Raw genomic sequence first — 20,340 nt, 5'->3', positions numbered from 1 at the left:
TTTATTATGGGTTTACTATTCTAATGTGTTATGAGAATACAAAGGCTATTTTTGATATAACCTTACGTCGAGTCCGTTTGTAGCGTGCCGGGGATGTTGTTGCTGTGTGCGTGTGCAAATGCTTTACACATGGCAACCGGGATAAGCCTGACTGCTCGTGCCAAGCTACCAAGGGGGTGAGCAGGGGTTATCATTGGCGTGTAACTCCCTTGCCCTGACTAGAGTGGTGGTTTCTGCCTGGGTTTGGCGCAAGCCTTAGCCAACCAGAAAGTCCATTTCTAACACCTTCGAAGCGATGCGGAGTACAGCAGCGTATGCACGGACGCTTAGCCCATCAGGTGTCGCTCGACTGCGTAGGCCGGGTCCCCCCTATCACCGTACCACCACTCGTTGAGAACGAGTAAGTGCGCCGCCTGATAGTAGGAAAGAACATCGGATGTGGCCAGCCCCCCAGTGTAAGAGGATAAAAAATACGTCCGCAGAGCCACCCTTGCGATCCCCCCTCCCACAGAAACCCACCCAGCGCCGACCTGTTGAAACTAGCGGGGCGGAATCTGGTATGGGTGATTTTGTAGTTGGTACAATAGACGGGGGAGCGCCACCATTTTAAAGCTGGCCGACCTGCTATAAATCGTCAGAGGCATGCGGGACCAAACCTTCAATTCCTTGCGCGTGCGGTCCTATACCGTGGTCAGGTTGCAATTTCATGAGGCGGCTGCCGCCTCCGACAGGTACACCCCCAGGTATTTCATCCCTCCAGACGCCAGCTGAAGGCCAAAGGCCCAGGCTGCCACCCGCCACACTCCACCCAGAACCCACAACGTCGATTTGGGCGGGTTCATTTAGAGGTCGGAGGTTTCACCGAAGATCTGCATAATACATAGCAGCCGCGGCCCCGACCGATCCAAGTCGGTGAGAAAGAACAGGACATCGTCAGCATACAATGCTATTTTGTCGGTGAGGCCCGGCGACCACCTAAAGCCCTTAAGTTGGGCGTCTATGCGCACCCACGCCGCCAAGGGCTCCTTGGCGAGAGCAAATAGGTAGCGGGAGAGGGGACAGCCCCGTCGTGTGCCCCGCCGGACCTGAAAGGAGCAAGAGATTGCTCCCCCTACTCGTACTGACGCAGTGAGGTCTGTATATAACAACTGCAGTTAGGCCAGGAAGCGCGGGCCAAGATTGAGGCGCCGCAGCAGGGCAAACAGATATACCCAGCTCAGGGAATCAAAGGCCCTATCCATGTCTGCTAAAAATAACGCCGCCGGCTCCCAAAATCTCTCCCAGGCCGATAACGCGACGTGAGCTCGTCTAATATTGTGACGAGTTGCCCTCCGGGGCGTGAACCCGGCCTGATCGGGGTGGATTAGATCCGCTATGTGGGGCTTAAGCTTATTAGCCAAGGCCTTAGCCAGGACCTTAGCCTCGGTATTAAGTAGGGATATAGGGCGGTAGGACGCATGGCTCTCAGGGTGTCTACCCGGTTTTAAGAAGACCACCACCTCTGCATGCCTCCAATCCGGGGGGAGCAGGCCACCCTCGCGCGCCTCCTCCACGACCGGTCCAAGATGTGGGCCCAACTGCACAAAAAATTGCCTGAAAAATTCGCACGGAAAGCCATTAGAGCCGGGGGTCTTTCCAGGGTTGCACCCAGTTCATCATCTGACAGGGGGCCTATCTAATTGCTCCTGCACGTCGTCTGATATGGTCCATGGGGGAAGATCGTCAATAAACCGCTGGATAACATCTTCCGCAAGGCATTCCTTGGACCATGCAGATCCTCATAGTATGCCGCGAAGCTCTCCGCGATGGCCGGAGGTTCAACAATAGGTACCCCCTCGGAATCCAATATTTGGGGCAACGACTGAGCGTGGAGAATGCCTTGGCACAGGCGGTGGAGCATCTTGCTTGATTTATCTCCCCACTGATACACCCGACTTCGCGTGGCTAACCAGGCCTGCCGTGCCTCCTCCATCAGTGTCGCGGTGTACTGCTGCTGAGCCAACACCAGCTGTCGTCTGGCAGGTCCGCTGCCTGCTTCCCGACCCCTACGCTCCAGTGCCTCCATGTCTGCCTCACGTTGCACTAAATCCCGTTGTCGCTCCCTACGACCGCCGCACACCAGGAGATATCGACACCCCACAACGTGGGTTTTAAAGCCTCCTAAAGGGTAGCCGGGGATTCAACTGATCCTAAGTTAGACACCAGGTAATTATCTATCTCTTTGGTCAAGTGCTCCCTGTACTCATCCTTCTGCAGGTGCCACCCCGACATAAGGCACCTAAATGGCTGCCTGCCCGGGCCTATTCTGAACGTTAGGGCTACTGGCGAATGGTCTGACAGGGCTCTCGGCAGAATTGTAGCTGATAGTATCCCATGTGTCAGTCCCCTGGGGACAAAGATGGAGTCCAGTCTGGAGAATGAGTCATGTACCGTGGAGAAGTAGGTATACTCCCTGCGTGGGCCATGCATATGTCTCCAGACATCAGTCCAGTCGAGTCCTGTGGCCAGGGCATGAAGTTTAGTGGATGGCCCCCGCCCCGTCAGTCGCCCCGCTCCTCCACCTATCGCAGCCCAGCTCCATCACATCGTTCCAGTCCCCCCCCAACCACAGATAGGGTATCTGGCGTGTCACTCCAAAGCGACATAAGTCGTTCCACCAGGGTCCACTGTAACGACGGTGGAGCGTAAACGCTGCCCAAGGTCAGCCTATCTCCCCCAACCTTACCCTGCACTATGATGTATCAACCCTGCATGTCAGACCAGAGTTTCTCGTGTGTATAGGAGACCCTGTGGTGTATCAGGATCGCAACCCCCGCGAGCCCCTCGTGAACCACTAGTGGAATACCTGATGGAATCCAAAGCGTTGCAAGCATAGCGCCTTCGTACTAAGTAAATGGGTCTCCTGGAGCAGGAGTACATCAGCCCCCGGCCCTTTTAGCAAACTGAAGAACCGCCCCACGCTTCACCTTATCCAACCCCCGCGCACATTCCAGCTAAGTATGCGCAGGGAGCCGGGGGATACCCGCCCTCCCCCCTCTGCGTTAGACATAGTGGAAAAACTCTACTTAAACTGCAGGTGTCTCTGCGACTCAGCATGCAAACAATGTGGCAAACACACAGCATCAAAACATAATCCAGCTTTCTCCCTGAGCCCAAGCCCCCTCGCCTACTACCCCCACACCTCACTAACATGGAAGCACCTGTCGCGGTCGGACCGTAGCCAAGTCCCCAACGGGGGGACAAGAACCACCCCCTCCAATGGATCCCCAAATACCAACACACAACTTGAGGACTTCACTCCCACCCACCCACTACTGCGGGGCCAGGCTCCCAGCCCTGAAGAAGACTAGCCCAACTAGACATCCATACATAACATACTTTGAGATCAGTTCGGAAGTCCCATGTTTCATTTCACCACTTGTTGCGGCTCCTAAGGCTTTCGCGGGCCATCCCACTCTAGGAAGAGTCAGAATCTCTGCCCGGCGGCCTATGGACTCGTATCTTCACTGTTTCGTCCGTCCATTTAAATACTTCCTCTGGGGAGTCGAAGAACAGTGTGCGGGACTTGAAGATGACCCTCAGCCGAGCCGGGCATAGCATGGCGTATTGAAGCTTGAGGCCCCTGAGGCCACCACACTCCGTTGGTAGGTCCAGCTGCAGGTGAAAGGAGGGCCCCCGCGGAGCCGCCGCCCCACAGTGAAGATCGCGGCGGCCGGACCCAGAACGCCGCCGCCGGCTCACCTTTGCTCAGGCTCTTCTCTGCCAGACCACTGAGCCCCTCCGCTCTCAACCACCACAGAGGCCCGATCCGGCTTCGAGCCCTCCTACCACCACGGTCAATGGCCTCCAAGGAAGTACTGTCTAGGAGGAGGAGGGGAAAAGAGGCAGGAAGGCGCTCACTGCCCCACGCAGGCTTGCTCCTGCCCACCGCGCCACACAGGGTCCAGGCCACTCACGTCTGTCCCTCGGGGCACCACAGTCAGGCTGCCCTCACTCCACTGTCCCGGGGGGGCCACTCGCACACAGGGGCGCCGGAGCAACAGAAGCCCCGACCACGCCGGCCGAACCTCCACTGCCGCGCCGATCACCAGGCGCTCTTTGCCGGGCTGGCAATGTACGGGAGGCCCGACTCACTCCTCACCGGCACCCACCAGGCCGCACCTCAGCGCCGGAGCTCAGCACGCCCCGCCGGAGCCGATGTCCTGCAGCAACTGCCACCGGAGGATCACCCGGAGATTAGGTGATCTCGTGAGGATGTGCCACTTTACCCTAGATGTCTTGGGGCAGGATAGGAACACAGGATATTTATCGGCTGGCCGGAGCTCGCTCACAGCACGACCGCCATTGTTGCTGGCCAAGCCACGCCCCGAGTTGTTTTCTTTTTTAAAAATGTTATGTTCCCTCTTCGTCGTCTGTCGAATATATAAAAATTTTTAAAGCTAGTTACCTATCCAGATCCTGTAAATACTATTCTAACAAAGATGGATTCGTCACATATATAGATTGACATTTTTTACACAAAGGATTATTCATTCCTTGAACCCAGTGACAAAGTGAGCAAGGGACTCACGTCTGAGCATACCCTGCCACACTTATGGCGGCCAAAAGCGGTACAAAAGGGGGTGGTGATGGACGGAGCATCTGAATCAATCAAACACTCACACCCAATCAAAAGATCTCGGTTTAATCCATCACCGTTCTTTAGCCCACTCTGCCACCCCAGTTCAGACATGGCTGTATGCAAATCAGTCTGACCCTGTGCCTCATGGGAACAGTCCAGCCCGAACTGCCAAGCCATGCCTTCCCTGGACCGGAAACAAGCTTCCGAGGACCGGTTTCTGGCATTCCAGCCGTCTTCAGCCCGGCTTGCTTTAATCCAGTGGCAAAGTGAGCAAGGGACTCACGTCTGAGCATACCCTACCACACTTATGGCGGCCAAAAGCGGTACAAAAGGGGGTGGTGATGGACGGAGCATCTGAATCAATCAAACACTCAGACCCAGTCAAAAGATCTGGGTTTAATCCATCACCGTTCTTTAGCCCACTCTGCCACCCCAGTTCAGACATGGCTATATGCAAATCAGTCTGACCCTGTGCCTCATGGGAACAGTCCAGCCCGAACTGCCAAGCCATGCCTTCCCTGGACCGGAAACAAGCTTCCGAGGACTGATTGCCATTGTTCCAATTTTTAAAAAGGGGGATAGAGGGTAGGCCAACTGCTATCATCCTATATCCCTTCTTGACTCCTCCTCCAAATTGATGGGAAGAATAATGTTGGGGAGGTTAGATAATTGGGCCTCAGAGAATAACATCTTAACAGAGGTTCAATATGGTTTTAGAAGGGGTATTGGGATGGTGGAACAATGTGTAAATCTGGAACTCCAGATAGTGAAGTATACATTAGCCAAGGAAGGGGTTTTACACCTCTGTTTTGTTGACCTCACAAGCGCCTATGACCTTGTGAATCACACCAATTATGGCAGACATTGAAAGGGCTAGGCACCCCCATTGATATAATTGTATACTTATCAAAGATTTACAATTTCCTAACATCTAGAGTCTTTTGACTGGGTGTGAGTGTTTGATTGGTTCAGATGCTCCGTCCATCACCACCCCCTTTTGTACCGTTATGTAGATGGGCAGCACAACACTGTAAAAATATTTCAGTCCAAAGTAAGGAACCTGTAAAATCAGAACACTGTAAATTAACAAGCAGAATTCACTAAAGAAAACTGGTAAGGCTAGCATATACAGGCGTCTAAATTATCTAGTGTTCCAAAACCCTCACGGTGCACCATTCAGAGCAGCATGTTCACCCTGCTGCAATACACAAACAACAAATAGGTTTCGCAATCCGAGAGCTAATGGCGTTGTCAATGACAATGTATTTTATCCATGTGGTATTTGTAGTGGAATTATGTGGCATGGTGTGCAGTGGAAATATGTGGATAGTAATTATGTGTAGGGAAATTGTGTTCTGGAGTGGAATTATGTGTTTTGTTGTAGAATAATGTGGTGTGAAATGGAAATGTTTAGAGTTGAATTGTGTGACGTGGAACTTTGTTGTGTTGAGTGAAATTATGTTGAGGGGATGTATGCCCCTTCGAGTTTCATTAAGCCAATGGGCATGGTGTGGAGTCTATTTATGGGGATTGTTGCTATGTGGCATAAAGTGTAGTTATTTGGGGTGTATTTATGTGGTATTGAGTAGAGATAATGTTAGGATCACATCCTTGAGGAAAGCGTATAAAAATACCATGAAAGAAAGAAAATCTGATATCTGTGAGGAGGCCTGGAAAAAACTAATACAGTCTTCAGAGAAACGAGATGCAGCCTTTTTTGGGAAAACAATTGATCAGCCATTTTTTATGGAAAATTCTGCAGTGAAAATTGATACCTTTGTCCCACCAGAAGATTGGATATTACATTTTGAGAGTATTTTTAACCTCGATGCCGTTAAAGCATCTAAGGGAAATACTGGAAATTATATTTCAGTGGAGCCTGTAAAATTATCCTCAATAACGACAGAGGAAATTTTAACCGCTGTACAAAAAAGTGTTAATGGCAAAGCTGCAGGACTGGATGGGGTACCCATTGACGTTTTTAAATATAACACAGATTTTCGGACCCCAATTTTATTAAATGTTTTTAATGCAACACTAGGGGAGTGCTGCCTGCATCTTGGGTGGAAAGTGTCACCATTCCAATTTTTTTCTTTTTGTCAACGGATGTATTTTTCTCAAATTGCACATATATTGCAGGGCTCGGTACCCCAGAGACATCTGCACACTCAGAGCATAATATATTGACTTTGACATTTGCAATTTAAAATACAGGAGATAGAAAAGCAATACAAATAGAATCTAACTCTCCCGACCCCAACCCCGCCCCCCCCACAATCGCACCATACACCCACAGTCAGACTGAATCATTTGGATAGAACAAAAGGTCTGCTCACCAGAATATCCCACCGCACGGTACCCCCCGCTCCCATCATTAAAATAAGGATCACATCATGAGTGGGTCCCCTGCCACTGGGACTGGCTCTAACAGCAGTCATCGATAGTCTGCCCACTGATTCCAAATTTTGAAGTGTTTGTGCGGGCACCCCCTGGCAACGAAGAAGGGTTTCTCCAGGCCCATACAGAAGTCTAGGCCATTCTTCCACGCAGCTACTGAAGGAGCCCTCGGTGCCTTCCACGCCCTAGCTATGTCCCTTTTTGCCAGGGTAAAGCTCAATTGCATTAGGTGTCGTTTATAGATGTTACCTCCTATCCCCTCCATGATATGTTACAGAGCAAGCCTCAGCGAGCGGGGGAGATCCCAACCCAATACCTCCGATAGACAGGTGAAAACCCCATCGCCAGAAACGATCTAAGGAGAGACAATTCCAGACAGTGTGCATGAGTGTACCCTCCTCCGGATTGCCATTGTTCCAATTTTTAAAAAGGGGGATAGAGGGTAGGCCAACTGCTATCATCCTATATCCCTTCTTGACTCCTCCTCCAAATTGATGGGAAGAATAATGTTGGGGAGGTTAGATAATTGGGCCTCTGAGAATAACATCTTAACAGAGGTTCAATATGGTTTTAGAAGGGGTATTGGGATGGTGGAACAATGTGTAAATCTGGAACTCCTGATAGGGAAGTATACATTAGCCAAGGAAGGGGTTTTACACCTCTGTTTTGTTGACCTCACAAGCACCTTTGACCTTGTGAATCACACCAAATTATGGCAGACATTGAAAGGGCTAGGCGCCCATTGATATAATTGTATACTTATCAAAGATTCACAATTTCCTAACATCTAGAGTCCGGTTTGGCGCGTCAGGGGAATGCTCCCCGGATTTTAGTGTAAGGCGTGGAATTCGACAAGGCTGTGTTTTAGCGCCTCTTCTATTCTCCCTATATATCAATAATGTAGATACTTTTCTACAAAACCAAGTTGCTGATGCCCCTAAAGTAAGGGCACGCCCAACCCCGGTACTCCCATATGCAGACAATGCTGTCCTGCTATCAAGGACAGCGAGCAATCTGCAACGCCTAATAGATAACTTTGCCCTGTATATGTCTGAAAAAGACCTCCAATTAAATTTAAAAAAACCTTTGTGATGACATGCGGGAGAAATACGCTGAAAAATAGACAACATCACGTAAGAGGTGTAGTTATAAATAGAGTTTTAACTTTTTCATATTTAGGTCTGATTTTTAATAGGAGTGGGACTTGGAACACAAATTTAGAATCTTGTCAAATGAAATTTTTAAGGTCAACTGAAGCTATTCATAGATTTTCAGCAAAAATAGGAAATAAACCCATACAGGAAATCCTTGCTCTATACTGAAGTAAGTGTGTTACTGGAGTATGTTATGGGGCTGCCATATGGGGGAGAGCCAATACTGCTGCCTTTCAAATCCAGGAAAATACATTCTTGAACAAATTGTTGGCAGTCCCTGGCAGTACAGCGAACTACATAGTACACAAAGAGTTATCCGTACCATGCTTAAGTGATTTAATAAATATGGCGGGGATCACTCCTTGGCAAGGGATATGGGCCAAAGACGAGACTAAATTTACAAAGGATTTGATCTTGGACTGTCTGTCCCTCGACCATAGCAGGACAATCCCCTGGTTAGAGCTAATTTTTTCCATTTTGATATGCAGTAAGATAGATACTGAAGGAAAGAACCCTGCATCTATCCAAGATTATAGCAAGAATGAACTGAATCTAAGATATATGAATGCTAGGGAATGCATAAGAGGGCTTGAAGTTAGCCAAAAACACAGTGTTGTCTCTTATTGCGAATGCCCATTTGTAAGGTGTTACAGCAAACAAATGATGAATGGAATGCTGACAATGCAAACATTCTCCCCCAGTCAAAAGATCTGGGTTAAATCCATTGTTCTTTTGCCCACTACGCCACCCCAGTTTAGACCCAACTATATGCAAATCAGTCTTGACCCTGTGCCCCATGGGAACAGTCCAGACCGAACTGCCAGGCCACGTCCTCCCTAGACCGGAAACAAGCATCCTGGGACCGGTTTCAGGGTATGTCACCCTTCTTCAGCCAGGCTAGCTTAAATCCAGTGGCGCAGTGAGCCAGGGACCCACGTCTGGGCATACCCATCCCACTTAAGGCGAAAAGTGTTACAGTAAACAAATGTTGGATAGAATGCTGACAATGCAAACATTCTCCCCCAGTCAAAAGATCTGGGTTAAATCCATCGTTCTTTTGCCCACTACACCACCCCAGTTTAAACCCAGCCTTATGCAAATCAGACTTGACCCTGTGTCCCATGGGAACAGTCCAGACTGAACTACCAGTCCAGGTCCTCCCTGGACCGTAAACAAGCATCCTGGGGACCGGTTGTAGGGTATGTCACCCTTCTTCAGCCAGGCTAGCTTGATTCCAGTGGCGGAGTGAGCAAGGGACCCACACCAGGGCATACCCATCCCACTTAGAGTGAAAAGTGTTACAGCACACAAATGATGGACGAAATGCTGATAATGCAAACATTCTCCCCCAGTCAAAAGATCTGGGTTAAATCCATCGTTCTTTTGCCCAATACGCCACCCCAGTTTAGACCCAGCCATATGCAAATCATTCTTGACCCTGTGCCCCATGTGAACAGTCCAGATCGAACTGCTAGGCCAGCAAAGTTGTTTTTTAAGGGGCATACAATAATATCTTACGCTGGTAAGCAATATCCAACACAGATTTTATTTAACTAGGCTTAGGCTTGGCACACTTCACTATAGTATTGCATTCCCTACGTTGGAAAAGTGGTGCTATAAACTGCTAAATTGTCCGTGTGATGGAAAGTCCCCCCAATCTACGGTGCATCTTTTACACCTTTGCAGTTTTTATAAGGAGATTCGTAAATTTGTCTTAAAACCTTTATTATTATCTAATATGCTTTTCCATTACAAAGATGCTTTTAACTTGGTATGTGGTCTGGGAAATGAGAAAATTACAAATGCAGTCATCTTGTTCATATTAATGGCAATAAGAAGAAGGAAAATTTACTTACATTTGGATGCATTGGTATATGAGAATCCAAACGAGTGTATGTAGATACGATATGCACCGCACCTTGGGACATACAATAGCACTCTGGGACATACAAATGGACTTTATGTGATGGAAAACCTCCCCAATCTATGCTGCACTATTTTCATTATCCTTTTGTGGTTTTATACGGACATTTATTTAATAGCACAATGCACTTTACGTACCTATCAATTTTAGGTCACTTTGATAGTTTTTACTGCGTAATTTATCAGGACATATATTAAGCACTTTGCACTTTTTTGTACCTATATGACATAGGCTATTTTGCCTATTTGTACTACGTATCATGTAATGTGTATTGTACCTTGATGTATCGATTGAGCCGATATTTTGTCGTTTTTAAATTTGACTGTATACTCTCATTTTTTAAAAGAAAAACTGTATCCAATCCCTCTGATTAGAATGCTTTAATGGTGTCATACTTTGCACCGAATAAAGTTTGTTTGACTTTGAGTAGAGAGTAATTTTGTGGAGTTAAAAAATATTTAAAAAACTATAAATTCCATAAAATTGACAATCTGTGTCTAAATCTTATACGGTTGTTACTGGAATTCCGTGCTGTCACAGTTTCTTTTTTTCCCCTAGAGCATTTTTTTAAACTTGCTATACACGCTTGCAAATCATTTTGCATAATAGAGAGACCCTCGCAATCTTTTGTGACTATGCTCTGTAAAGTGGGAGAATGCTGAGCTCTACCGGTGGAGCATGATGTAACGCTTTGTGGTTCTTTCTGGTTGAGGGGAAGCTCAGTGCCACCTGCCACTATAGAAACCTCATGGACAGTGTTGTGACTGCCAGCTTGGCTTGACAGGGAATGCTGGACCACAATTATGGCCTGTGTAGGGAAGTGGGTTTCTGTTGCAGTAACCCCCCACTTTTTCCCTGACACTTGATGAACTTTAACTAGATGTGCCTTGGATCCCTGCTAATCAGGATCCCAGGACCTGGGTTCATTCCCAAAACTGTACCTTTGTATCCAGAATTGGCACATCTCTGGCCACACGTAAGCCCTGTGTAAAAGGTACCATGGGTACCAAGGGCACTGTGACCTGGGAACGCCTCTAAGAGCGGCAACACCTATTTTGCGGCCCTTACAGACTCTGCACCTTAAGACCCACACCCTATCATTGCATGCTGTATGTTTTGGTGCAGAGAAAAGTCAAGAGTCAACATGCACATATCCCAGTGTGCCATGCCTGTAAACCACTGCCTGTATCCTAGGTAAGACGCCCCTCTAACAGGGTGCACAAGACTACAGGTGAGGGTACAGTTGCATGGGCACTGTACCCCTACAGTGTCTAAGTCAATTCTTAGACATTGTGGGCCAGATGTAGGTCGCCAAATACTGGTCGGTAACGGCCGATTTCGGCCGTTACCGACCGGTATTTGGCTTTTGAGATGTAGGTGGGTCTGAATTTACAGAATCGGTATATTTACCGATTCGATAAATTTACCACTTCGGTATTTTACCGATTCAGTAAATATACCAATTCTGTAAATCCATATGTAGGTGACACTCCTAAGAGTGCCACAGGCCCTTAAGAGTCGGTATTTTACCACCCAATCCTATTGGGTGGTAAAATACCGAATTCAGGTGTGCATGCACATCTGGGCATGCACACCTGTGCCATGTGACACACAGACATGCTCTTAGGGCATGTCTGTGTGCCACATGGCACACATGCCTGTTCTTGGGGTGCTAGAGGGTGTCAAAGTGACACCACCTGCACCCTTGCAGGATTCGGTATTTACCGAATCTGTAAATACCGAATCGGTATTTCACATTGATTCCTATGGGCTTCAAGGCCCATAGGAATCAATGTGAAATACCGAATCGGTATTTACAGATTCGGTAAATACCGACTCTTACAGATTCGGTAATTTTTTTCCTACATCTGCCTCCTTCCTATTTACCGACTCTTAAATACCGATTCGGTATGAGTCGGTATTTAGGAGTCGGTAAATAGGAATTACCTACATCTGGCCCTGTGAGTGCAGTAAAGCCATAAAGAGTATATAGTCTGGGAGTTTGGTCATTACGAACTCCTGAGCTCCATAATGGCTTTACCGAAACCTGGGAAGTTTGGTAGCAAACTTCTCAGCACATTAAACCCACACTGATGCCAGTGTGAGATTTAATGTAAAATGTACCCAAAGGGCATCTTAGAGATGCCTCCTAAAAAACGACCAGACCTGGTGTAGTTCCTGAATGGCTACTCACCATTTGCCACCACCAGACAAGTTTGTGGACCACTGGGTAGAGGGCCTCCGCTCTCTGGGCCTAAAAACAAAGCCCATCCTGGGCAGAGGTGTCATGCCTCTTCCCCCAGGATGTGCAGGGTCCACGAAGGGGAAGCTTCAAAGGCCTGCCACATTTGTTAGCTGACTCTGCCTTTTGCTGCCCCCAGCAACTGGCTCCCACTGGTTCTGACTTCAACTTTAGGCGGGAGAATAGGTGGGAAAACCAAGTTAGGAAGATAGGTGTGCCCACCTTTGCCAACCCTATCCCTCAAGGTGGGGAGGTGAGGTGAAGCACACATCTCAGTCCCCTCCATCTTGAAGATGAGGAGACGCAGCCAATCAGAGAGAGGCTCATTCCCCCCTCCCACTGGAGGGTGGCTTAAATGGGGGTGTACTCTCACCAAGGAAGGGACCTATTGGTCCCAACCTGCACCCCCCTGTTACACCTCTAAATTTAGTATTTAGGGGTGACCCTGAACCTTGCCTCCTGAGATTACTGCAAACTACGAAGAAGAAGGACGGAAGAAGTCGCACAGCAGAGGACACTGAAAATACCTGACTTGGCCCCAGCCCTAGAGGCCCATTTGCAGATTCCAATGATCCTGCGCTCACAGACTACTTGTCCTGCAGCCAGTGACCACCTAAACCCCTGGGAGGACTGACTGCCTTCAACAAAGACCAGATCTCCTGTGAACAGTAGCGCTGTTCAAAAGAAAATCCAAAGAATGACGTTGAGCCTGCTAAGGACGAAGAAACTCGATGCCTGGAACTACCACTGCACCAGTCGCCAATAGCCCGAGTCCAAGTAGCCCATCAGTCTCAGAGAGGGCCCCAGTGCTCCAGGACTCCCTGACGTCAGCTACAGCCTCTGCACGGAGACTCCCCCAAACGCGAGTGGCCAGATAACATGAAATCTGACCTCAAAAGGCACTTCTGCATCCGTCCACCCTGCTCTCTGGAGAGGAGGACCTGAGGTGCACCTACGTCCCTGAGCCCTCCAACTTACCTGCCCAGTTGCTTGTTCCTCCCAGACGACTTCCTGGGCCGAGCCTGCAGCCAAAATCCCAAACTGGCAACTTCCGTAGAATTACATTGGGCTCCTGACACCTCCTAAGTACCCTGCACCGCTGGTGGTGTGCACCTGGCTCTGACCTGGGACCTCCTTCGCCTTGACCTTAACTGAGCTGGGCTCCCAAGACCGAGTGGCCAGCCCGTGAGCTGCCCCTAACCGTGGTGCCCCCTAGCCCTATTGGCTAACATTGGTGCCCTGCAGGCTGCACACGACCACCCTGGTGGTGCGCTTTGAGTGCCAACTTGAACTTTGGTTCTAACCCCAAACTCCCAGTATTGTAAGTTGTTTACTTAACTATAAACCAATAACACTCTTTTCTTCCTTAGGAACCCATGTTGTAAATTTTCTCCTAAAATTTTCTAAGTGTTGAACAGACTTTTGTATTGAAGCCAAAGTAAGTTTGCTTTGAACCCAAAACTGTCATACTTACCTGTGTTTTGTAAGATCATGATGTGATATCTAGACCTAGGGTAATGGAGAATATCAGTCACCTCCTTATGTGTCCTGCAGACCCGTACTCCGAGGACGTGCTCACAGCCCTGGTGGTAGGGTCTGTCCCAGGCCTATAATTAGAACTTGGAGCCGTTGCACATGAAGTAGATTTATTGATGTCATTACTACACTTTTACAGTTGCTCAATTACCCTTTTTGCTTTCTCAAATTTGCTTGATAATGCACTGTTTGCCCACTCTTTTTCAAAATTTTCAGGGGAAGGAGACCCCATTATTCAGCCGCCCCATCCACCCCCACCCCAAAATTGCCTTATTCGCTTGCTCGCTTGTACGACCAAGGGCACCTATCCCGCACTTTTACGCCCCCACCACTGTCAAATGTCACCAGCCACCACTGCAAGCACTGTATGGAGTGCTCCAAGGCAAATTTTAAAACGTAGTCCCGAAAACGTTCCCTAAAATGGACACTGTGTATGAAAATTAATACTTGGTCCCTACTCTCGGGGAGGGCTAAAGACTGGAAAAGGCATGACGCATGCCTGCCATGGGCAAATGGGGAGAACGAAAAATGGAGCAATGAGGGAGCCAGCAAATGGCAAGCCTCTGGGCGGGTTGAAGCACACAAAGTACAGAAAACACACAAGAGAGCAGACAAGGTCCAAAAAACGGTGTGTAACTGCAATGGCGGCCGTGAGGCACTAGTGGTGAGTGCATGAGACGAGGGGTTGTAAAAATTGAGACTAATTGTCACAAAAAGGCTAAAGTAATTCTCATCAGACCACCCATGTGGTGGAATTTACGTCATCTGAGAATTACTGATCTTCCCATCCCAGGTACGACCATGTAGTGTCGATATGGGAAGAGTTGACAAGGACATAGTCTTTGTTGTGACATCCTAAAGTGATGTGAATGAGAAAAGTGCAGTGCTCAAAAGATATAGAAAGTAAAATTGACTACCAGGATTCTAGGAATGTTCTGATAGAAATCCAAGTGTCAAGAATTAAAAACACGCCGAGTAGTAAGACTACTCAATGGCGCAATGCAGTACGGTCGACATGTTTCAGCTTTAAGAGCCATTAGCCCAGCTTTCTTCAGGACCTTTAACCGAAAAGCAGCTACTGCAACTATATGTGATGTGTTGTGAGTAATGGATAATCAAAATGTACTAATACAAAGTTACATGAGTACCAGGAACATGTATACTTAAATGTCCACTGGAGGAAAAGAAGAGTGTCTTCTTCCTAAGGAAAGAAAGAGAACATAAAAACAGTATGTCAGACAACCCGAAGTTTCATACACACACTCACCGTACACACACATAGACCATACAGACACACCTGCAGTAATAGTTTGCATTCTGCATATCAAAAAAACATATTAGTTTGATCACTTAGAGGCATTTCCTCTCGGTGATACTCACCCAGCTTTGTGTGGGTGATAGCCTCACCTCACCCGGCAACCGCTCGGGAGTATGAGGCCCCGCTCTGTAGTGTAGGAATAAAAGACACAATAAGCACACAGCTTTAAAGTGCCTAACCCAATGGTTCTACACAGTAACCCAACAAACGTGTGATAGTAAACCAAAATGTCACACCCATCACTGACCACCACAAAGATTAAAAGGAAAACGTGCATACTGCGATAATACACTGCCCCCAGTTCACTGATGTAAGAGTGTATCTCTATGTAACTCCTTAGAAAAAATACTGTATACCGTAACCCAATACTTATGTAATAGAAGAACATATCTGAATTTTCAAAGAATGTATAGGGAAAGGGGAGCAGGAGACCTATTGGGGAATCCAGCCAGTTAGACATGAGTGGGGGTTTTTTAAAAAAAGAAGAGAGAGAAGAGAGCCCCTGAGTGGCTATCCAGGCCACCCAGGTCCATGGGCTGCTAACCTCCCAAAGTTGTATCAAGAAAGGGTAGGATGCCTTAACCCTCAAATAGAGGCCATATCGAGTTCTACTAAACTGGCTCAAATAACAGAGAATAAGTATTTTCATGTCTCAAAGAAGACTGTGCTAAGCTCAAGTGCGAGCAGTCCATAACTCACCTATCCGTCGGTGCCTGCGTTGCGAAAAACGAGCGGAAGTGGAGGTGAAAAGGGTAACGCCCTTCCTCCTTAAAAACCTGCCATTGATTGGGTAATTAATCCCATCTGGAGTCTAGATTAAGCATGACCGCGGCGACTCGCGTCCAGGGAGCCGCTACTATTCGCGCATGCGTGGAGGCTGTAAACCACTGCTCTCTAGCGCATGCGCTAAACCCTCGCCAAACAACGGAAATGGATATCTCCGGTTCCAACACATTGGACAGTAAAAACACCCAAAGTGGCCGATCTAGAGGTCTGTGTAGCGATAGTTGTATGGGGAGCAAAGGATCCCATTTATTTAACAAAACGTGAAACACACTTTTTGAAAAACATCAGACCGGCAAGTGTCATACAGTCGGGCTCCCGTGATGGAGAATTAGAGCTCCCGTGGGGGCGGAGCCAAGGTATGTGTAGTGGTAGTTATTTGGGGAGGAGAAAATCTCTATTATTTAACAAAGTGTGAGACAAGCTATTTCAGAACACCAGACCGACAGGGGTCCCGTAATGTGGATTGATAATAGCCAGTGAAGTAGAAAGTGTACCTCCATTGTTACCAGAGGGTGTAATTTTGATACATAATTTGGGAAACAACAATCCCAGGTGTAGAATTTCTATCAACAGGGGACTTGAGGTGTAAGATGTCCGATGGAACAAACTTACAAAGTGATCCTCAGGTTTACTGGTTCTTCAGGGGAGAAAAGGACAGTATCTGGAGCGGAATAGACAGCTTCTATTTGTACATGCCATCATAGGTCAATGTATGGTTTACGGAATAGCAGGAACCCGTAGGGGCTGATAATTACTTCACAGTTATAGAGGAGGATGTTATAATCCTTGAGTGTCAGTTAGGGTGGACAAAGAGGCAACACACACACATAAGTTGGGTGAGCTATAGGGTGTAAATAACGTTTACACCCTTAATTACTTTAGCCTTTTTGTGACAATTAGTCTCAATTTTTACAACCCCTCGTCTCATGCACTCACCACTAGTGCCTCACGGCCGCCATTGCAGTTACACACCGTTTTTTGGACCTTGTCTGCTCTCTTGTGTGTTTTCTATATTGGTACAGGGGATTGAGCAGAAAGGTCATTAAATATTTCCCCTTGACCCTCCGCACACCTATTTTGTTTTTCTCAGCACACAAAGTACATACAACAGGTCTCTTTGAGACAGCACAGCGCGCCATCTAGAGCTGAGACCTAAAAAGTTAAGGAAAAGGAAATAAAGAACAAGAAGGAACAAGGGACACACAAATACAAATTTGCAATTTAGTAAAGTAACTGTATATATAAACCCTTCATGGAAACAACTCTTCTGCGTTTGCATCTTTCTTGTGGTGTCTGACTTTGAGAAACCTTCAGGATGTCAGCACTTGAGCTCTGCCATACTGCAGTGAAATGTGCTTATTTTTCAAGATGTATAACTGTACTATGCTGTTTTAACGGTCACGCGAAACCACAATTTAGTGTGGAACATTTTTTATCCGAACCTTACTTTTCCGGACCATTTGAATAGACATTACTAATCTGTATAAACGACAGGGATACAAATCAGCAAAGGTGTTATTTTGACAAGTTAGTCTGCATTTCGAGCAAAGCAGTTTCTTGGGATACAGAGTTAATTTTATCAGCAGTTTAAGGACGCGTTCAGAATAAACTGTGCATTTAAACCCCCTTTGAGGCAGGGGCGTAACACAGGCCCCTGCAGCCACCGTGGTGCAGGGGGGCCTGAAGCTTCAAAGGGCCCCCTCGGCACTGCACTCTGGCCGGTAAGCTCGGAGGGGCCCCTCTACATACCGTGCAGGGAGGCCCCCTCACTTTTCATTACGCCAGTGCTTTGAGGAAGAGGCCTTTAGCTACCCGTGCAATGAACTGGACGAATATTGGATCACATATTAACGTATCCAATTGCTGAAGTAGAATCTTGTCAGCTTTAACATTGTATATCAGTGTATCACAATTCTGTGTTCTAATTTAAAAATGTTCTTCATTGTATTTTGCACTGTAATCTTTATTTTGCAAATGTACAGTTGTAATTCTTGTGTTTGATTTTGGGTGGTATTAAATTGTATATATTAAGGTTTCCATTTTATATGTAATTTCAGTTGTGGTTATTTATGTAAAATAACACTTGTTTAATTCGTAGCATGGCCCCGTGTTATTCATGTACTAAGATGCAAGTGGAAGGGCATATTTTGTTGTTACCAGTGGTCGCACTCTTGAAACTTATTGTGAGTGTTATTACATTTGAAAAGTAGCTCCATCAAGGTAAGGTAGCAGTAATAATCTGTTGAGCGGTGACTGAGCATTCTCAATCCATTAATGCAATATATTAATTCGGATAGTCCAGACATACTAGTATACAAGGCAAGCAATGAGCATCTACTAATTTGAATTTCTGTACTTCCTGCAGGGGCTGGTGTCTTCTTCCTGTCTTGCGCTGAAGGGGATCAGATCAGTTTTCTGTTTGATTGCATCGTGCGTGGCATCTCTCCGACGAAAGGACCTTTTGGGCTGCGTCCAGTCCTCCCAGGTTACTATAGAAAAAAAGTTACTTTCAGTGCACCTAAGACACTTGCCATGTCTATCACATATAGCCCAGTCTATGGTGAAGAATTCCTATTAAAGGGACACAGAAATAAATTTGCCCAATACCTTTTTTTAAATTTAAGAATATCAACTGCAGATTTACCAGACTGTCACGTAAAAGTTCCCAGATGTTACCCAATTAGCGATTACCCAATAAACTATATTTCAGTGTTGTTGTAGCCTAGATTTATACTTTCATAAAATAGATTTTAAAAAAAGGCTGACATAATCAATTTGTCAAATTATATCAATTATCATGAGTATCCCAAAGAATGTGAGCTAAGTGACTACATTCATACTTCAATCTGTACACCTCTTAGATATTTGCACTCATATTATATATTAATGGAGTCCATAAGGGCTTCTTTCAAAAATCATCCATTTTCACGTCTGTGCTAGAGAAAAATGCTGATAGTGTGTTTTGTAAATGCATTACTTTTTTTCGTTTTCTTTCTACTTACTGTGGTGGTAGTTAAGCAACGCTGTGGTCTGGTGGCTACTCCTCAATCCTGCGCTTAATGTGGTGGTGGGAGACCCTCTGACTTAGGCCTTACTGCAACCCTGCCAGTGCCCGGCAGACATAACGGCAACAGCACACACAGGTACCATATGTGCAATAGCCTTGAGTGGCTAATGCACCTTTATTTAAACCTTAGGGCTGCGCCAAGCCCTCTGGGTGTAAGTGGATACAATGTAGGGTAGTGGCCGGGTGGTTCACTACATCCCTTTGAAACTTTTAAAAAAAAGCAAAATAAAAATATTAGCACAGAACAAGAAATACATTAGACGGTGCAGGTTTTAAGGACACAAAGTCTTTCATCCTCTTGCTGGAGTAGGGATGAGATCTCAGTTCGTAAGGGTGGCCTGAGTGAGGGGCTCACCTGTTACTGAGCACCAGAGAGTCCTCATCCAGTTGAGACGCTGATCTCGCTGCTGCTTTGTTCCGGATGTGATCAGCTGGTTCAGTGTCTCTGGAGTTTCCCTGTCTAGCTTTGCAGGAAATATCACTCTGTTCATACGTCAGATCTTCTTCTCTGGCCGTGGACTGTTCCGGAGGGATTTTCTAAGACGACAATAGATTTCTCATACTTCCACCCTTCCTCTTTTTGCCATGATCATGGTCCCTTGCACTTTGATGACTTCCCATGTGTCTTTCTCAAATGGAGTCTGGAACCTCCAGCCTGTGTGACGGTCTCTGCCGGCTAGTTGGTCATCTACTTAAAAGGCTGGCTCAGCCGTCCTCCGTTTCCAGCTAGCTCTGTCATTACTGTCTTCTCCTGGGCTGACATTGGCTGGCTCCCACCAAGGCCCAGCTAGTACTAGATCCCTGGTATGCCTCCTCATTAGAAGATCACTCAGTGCACATTCAGTGGTGCTGTGAGGGGTCTGACAATATGCTCTTAAAAATTGGTGTAGACAACACTTAAATTCTGCCCCCTGCTCCACTCTAATCATCAGTGCCTTGTTAAGTGTTCTCATAAATCTTTCCACCTCCCTGTTCACTTGAGGCCACTGGGGAGTTATTCACTAATGTCGAATGTTGAGGAGACTTAGATATTCCTTGAACTCCTGGCCCTGGAAAGGTGGCCCATTGTCTGTTTTTACTTCATCGGACAGACCCAACAGTGCAAAGATTTATCCACCGCCGGCTTTACACACTCAAATGCGGTGGATCTCTCCAGCTCAACATCAGGGAACTACAAATGACTGTCCATGACTACTAACATGATCCTGCTGTCTGAAAAGCTTCCAAAATCCATGCTCACAGAAGACCAGGGTTTCGTACATGGACTTTCAGTGATGATAGGCGCTACTGGTGGT

The 20,340-nt window shown here is 46.9% G+C and overlaps 1 protein-coding gene across 1 annotated transcript in view; it reads left to right on the top strand.

The window, feature by feature from the left end:
* The window catches only part of DOK7 (docking protein 7), a 564,177-nt gene that overhangs the window by 283,085 nt on the left and 260,752 nt on the right, over positions 1–20,340 (top strand). Inside the window, exon 5 of the mRNA XM_078678539.1 lies at positions 18,344–18,463. Within this exon, the coding sequence (XP_078534665.1) occupies positions 18,344–18,463 (120 nt within the window). The remainder of the gene's footprint in view (positions 1–18,343; positions 18,464–20,340) is intronic.

The sequence above is a fragment of the Lissotriton helveticus genome, chromosome 2_2 (genome assembly GCF_964261635.1).
Source record: "Lissotriton helveticus chromosome 2_2, aLisHel1.1, whole genome shotgun sequence".
NCBI lineage: Eukaryota > Metazoa > Chordata > Amphibia > Caudata > Salamandridae > Lissotriton > Lissotriton helveticus.
The sequence above is the reverse complement of the archived record's forward strand: the minus strand, read 5'-3'. Positions and strand labels throughout refer to the sequence as shown.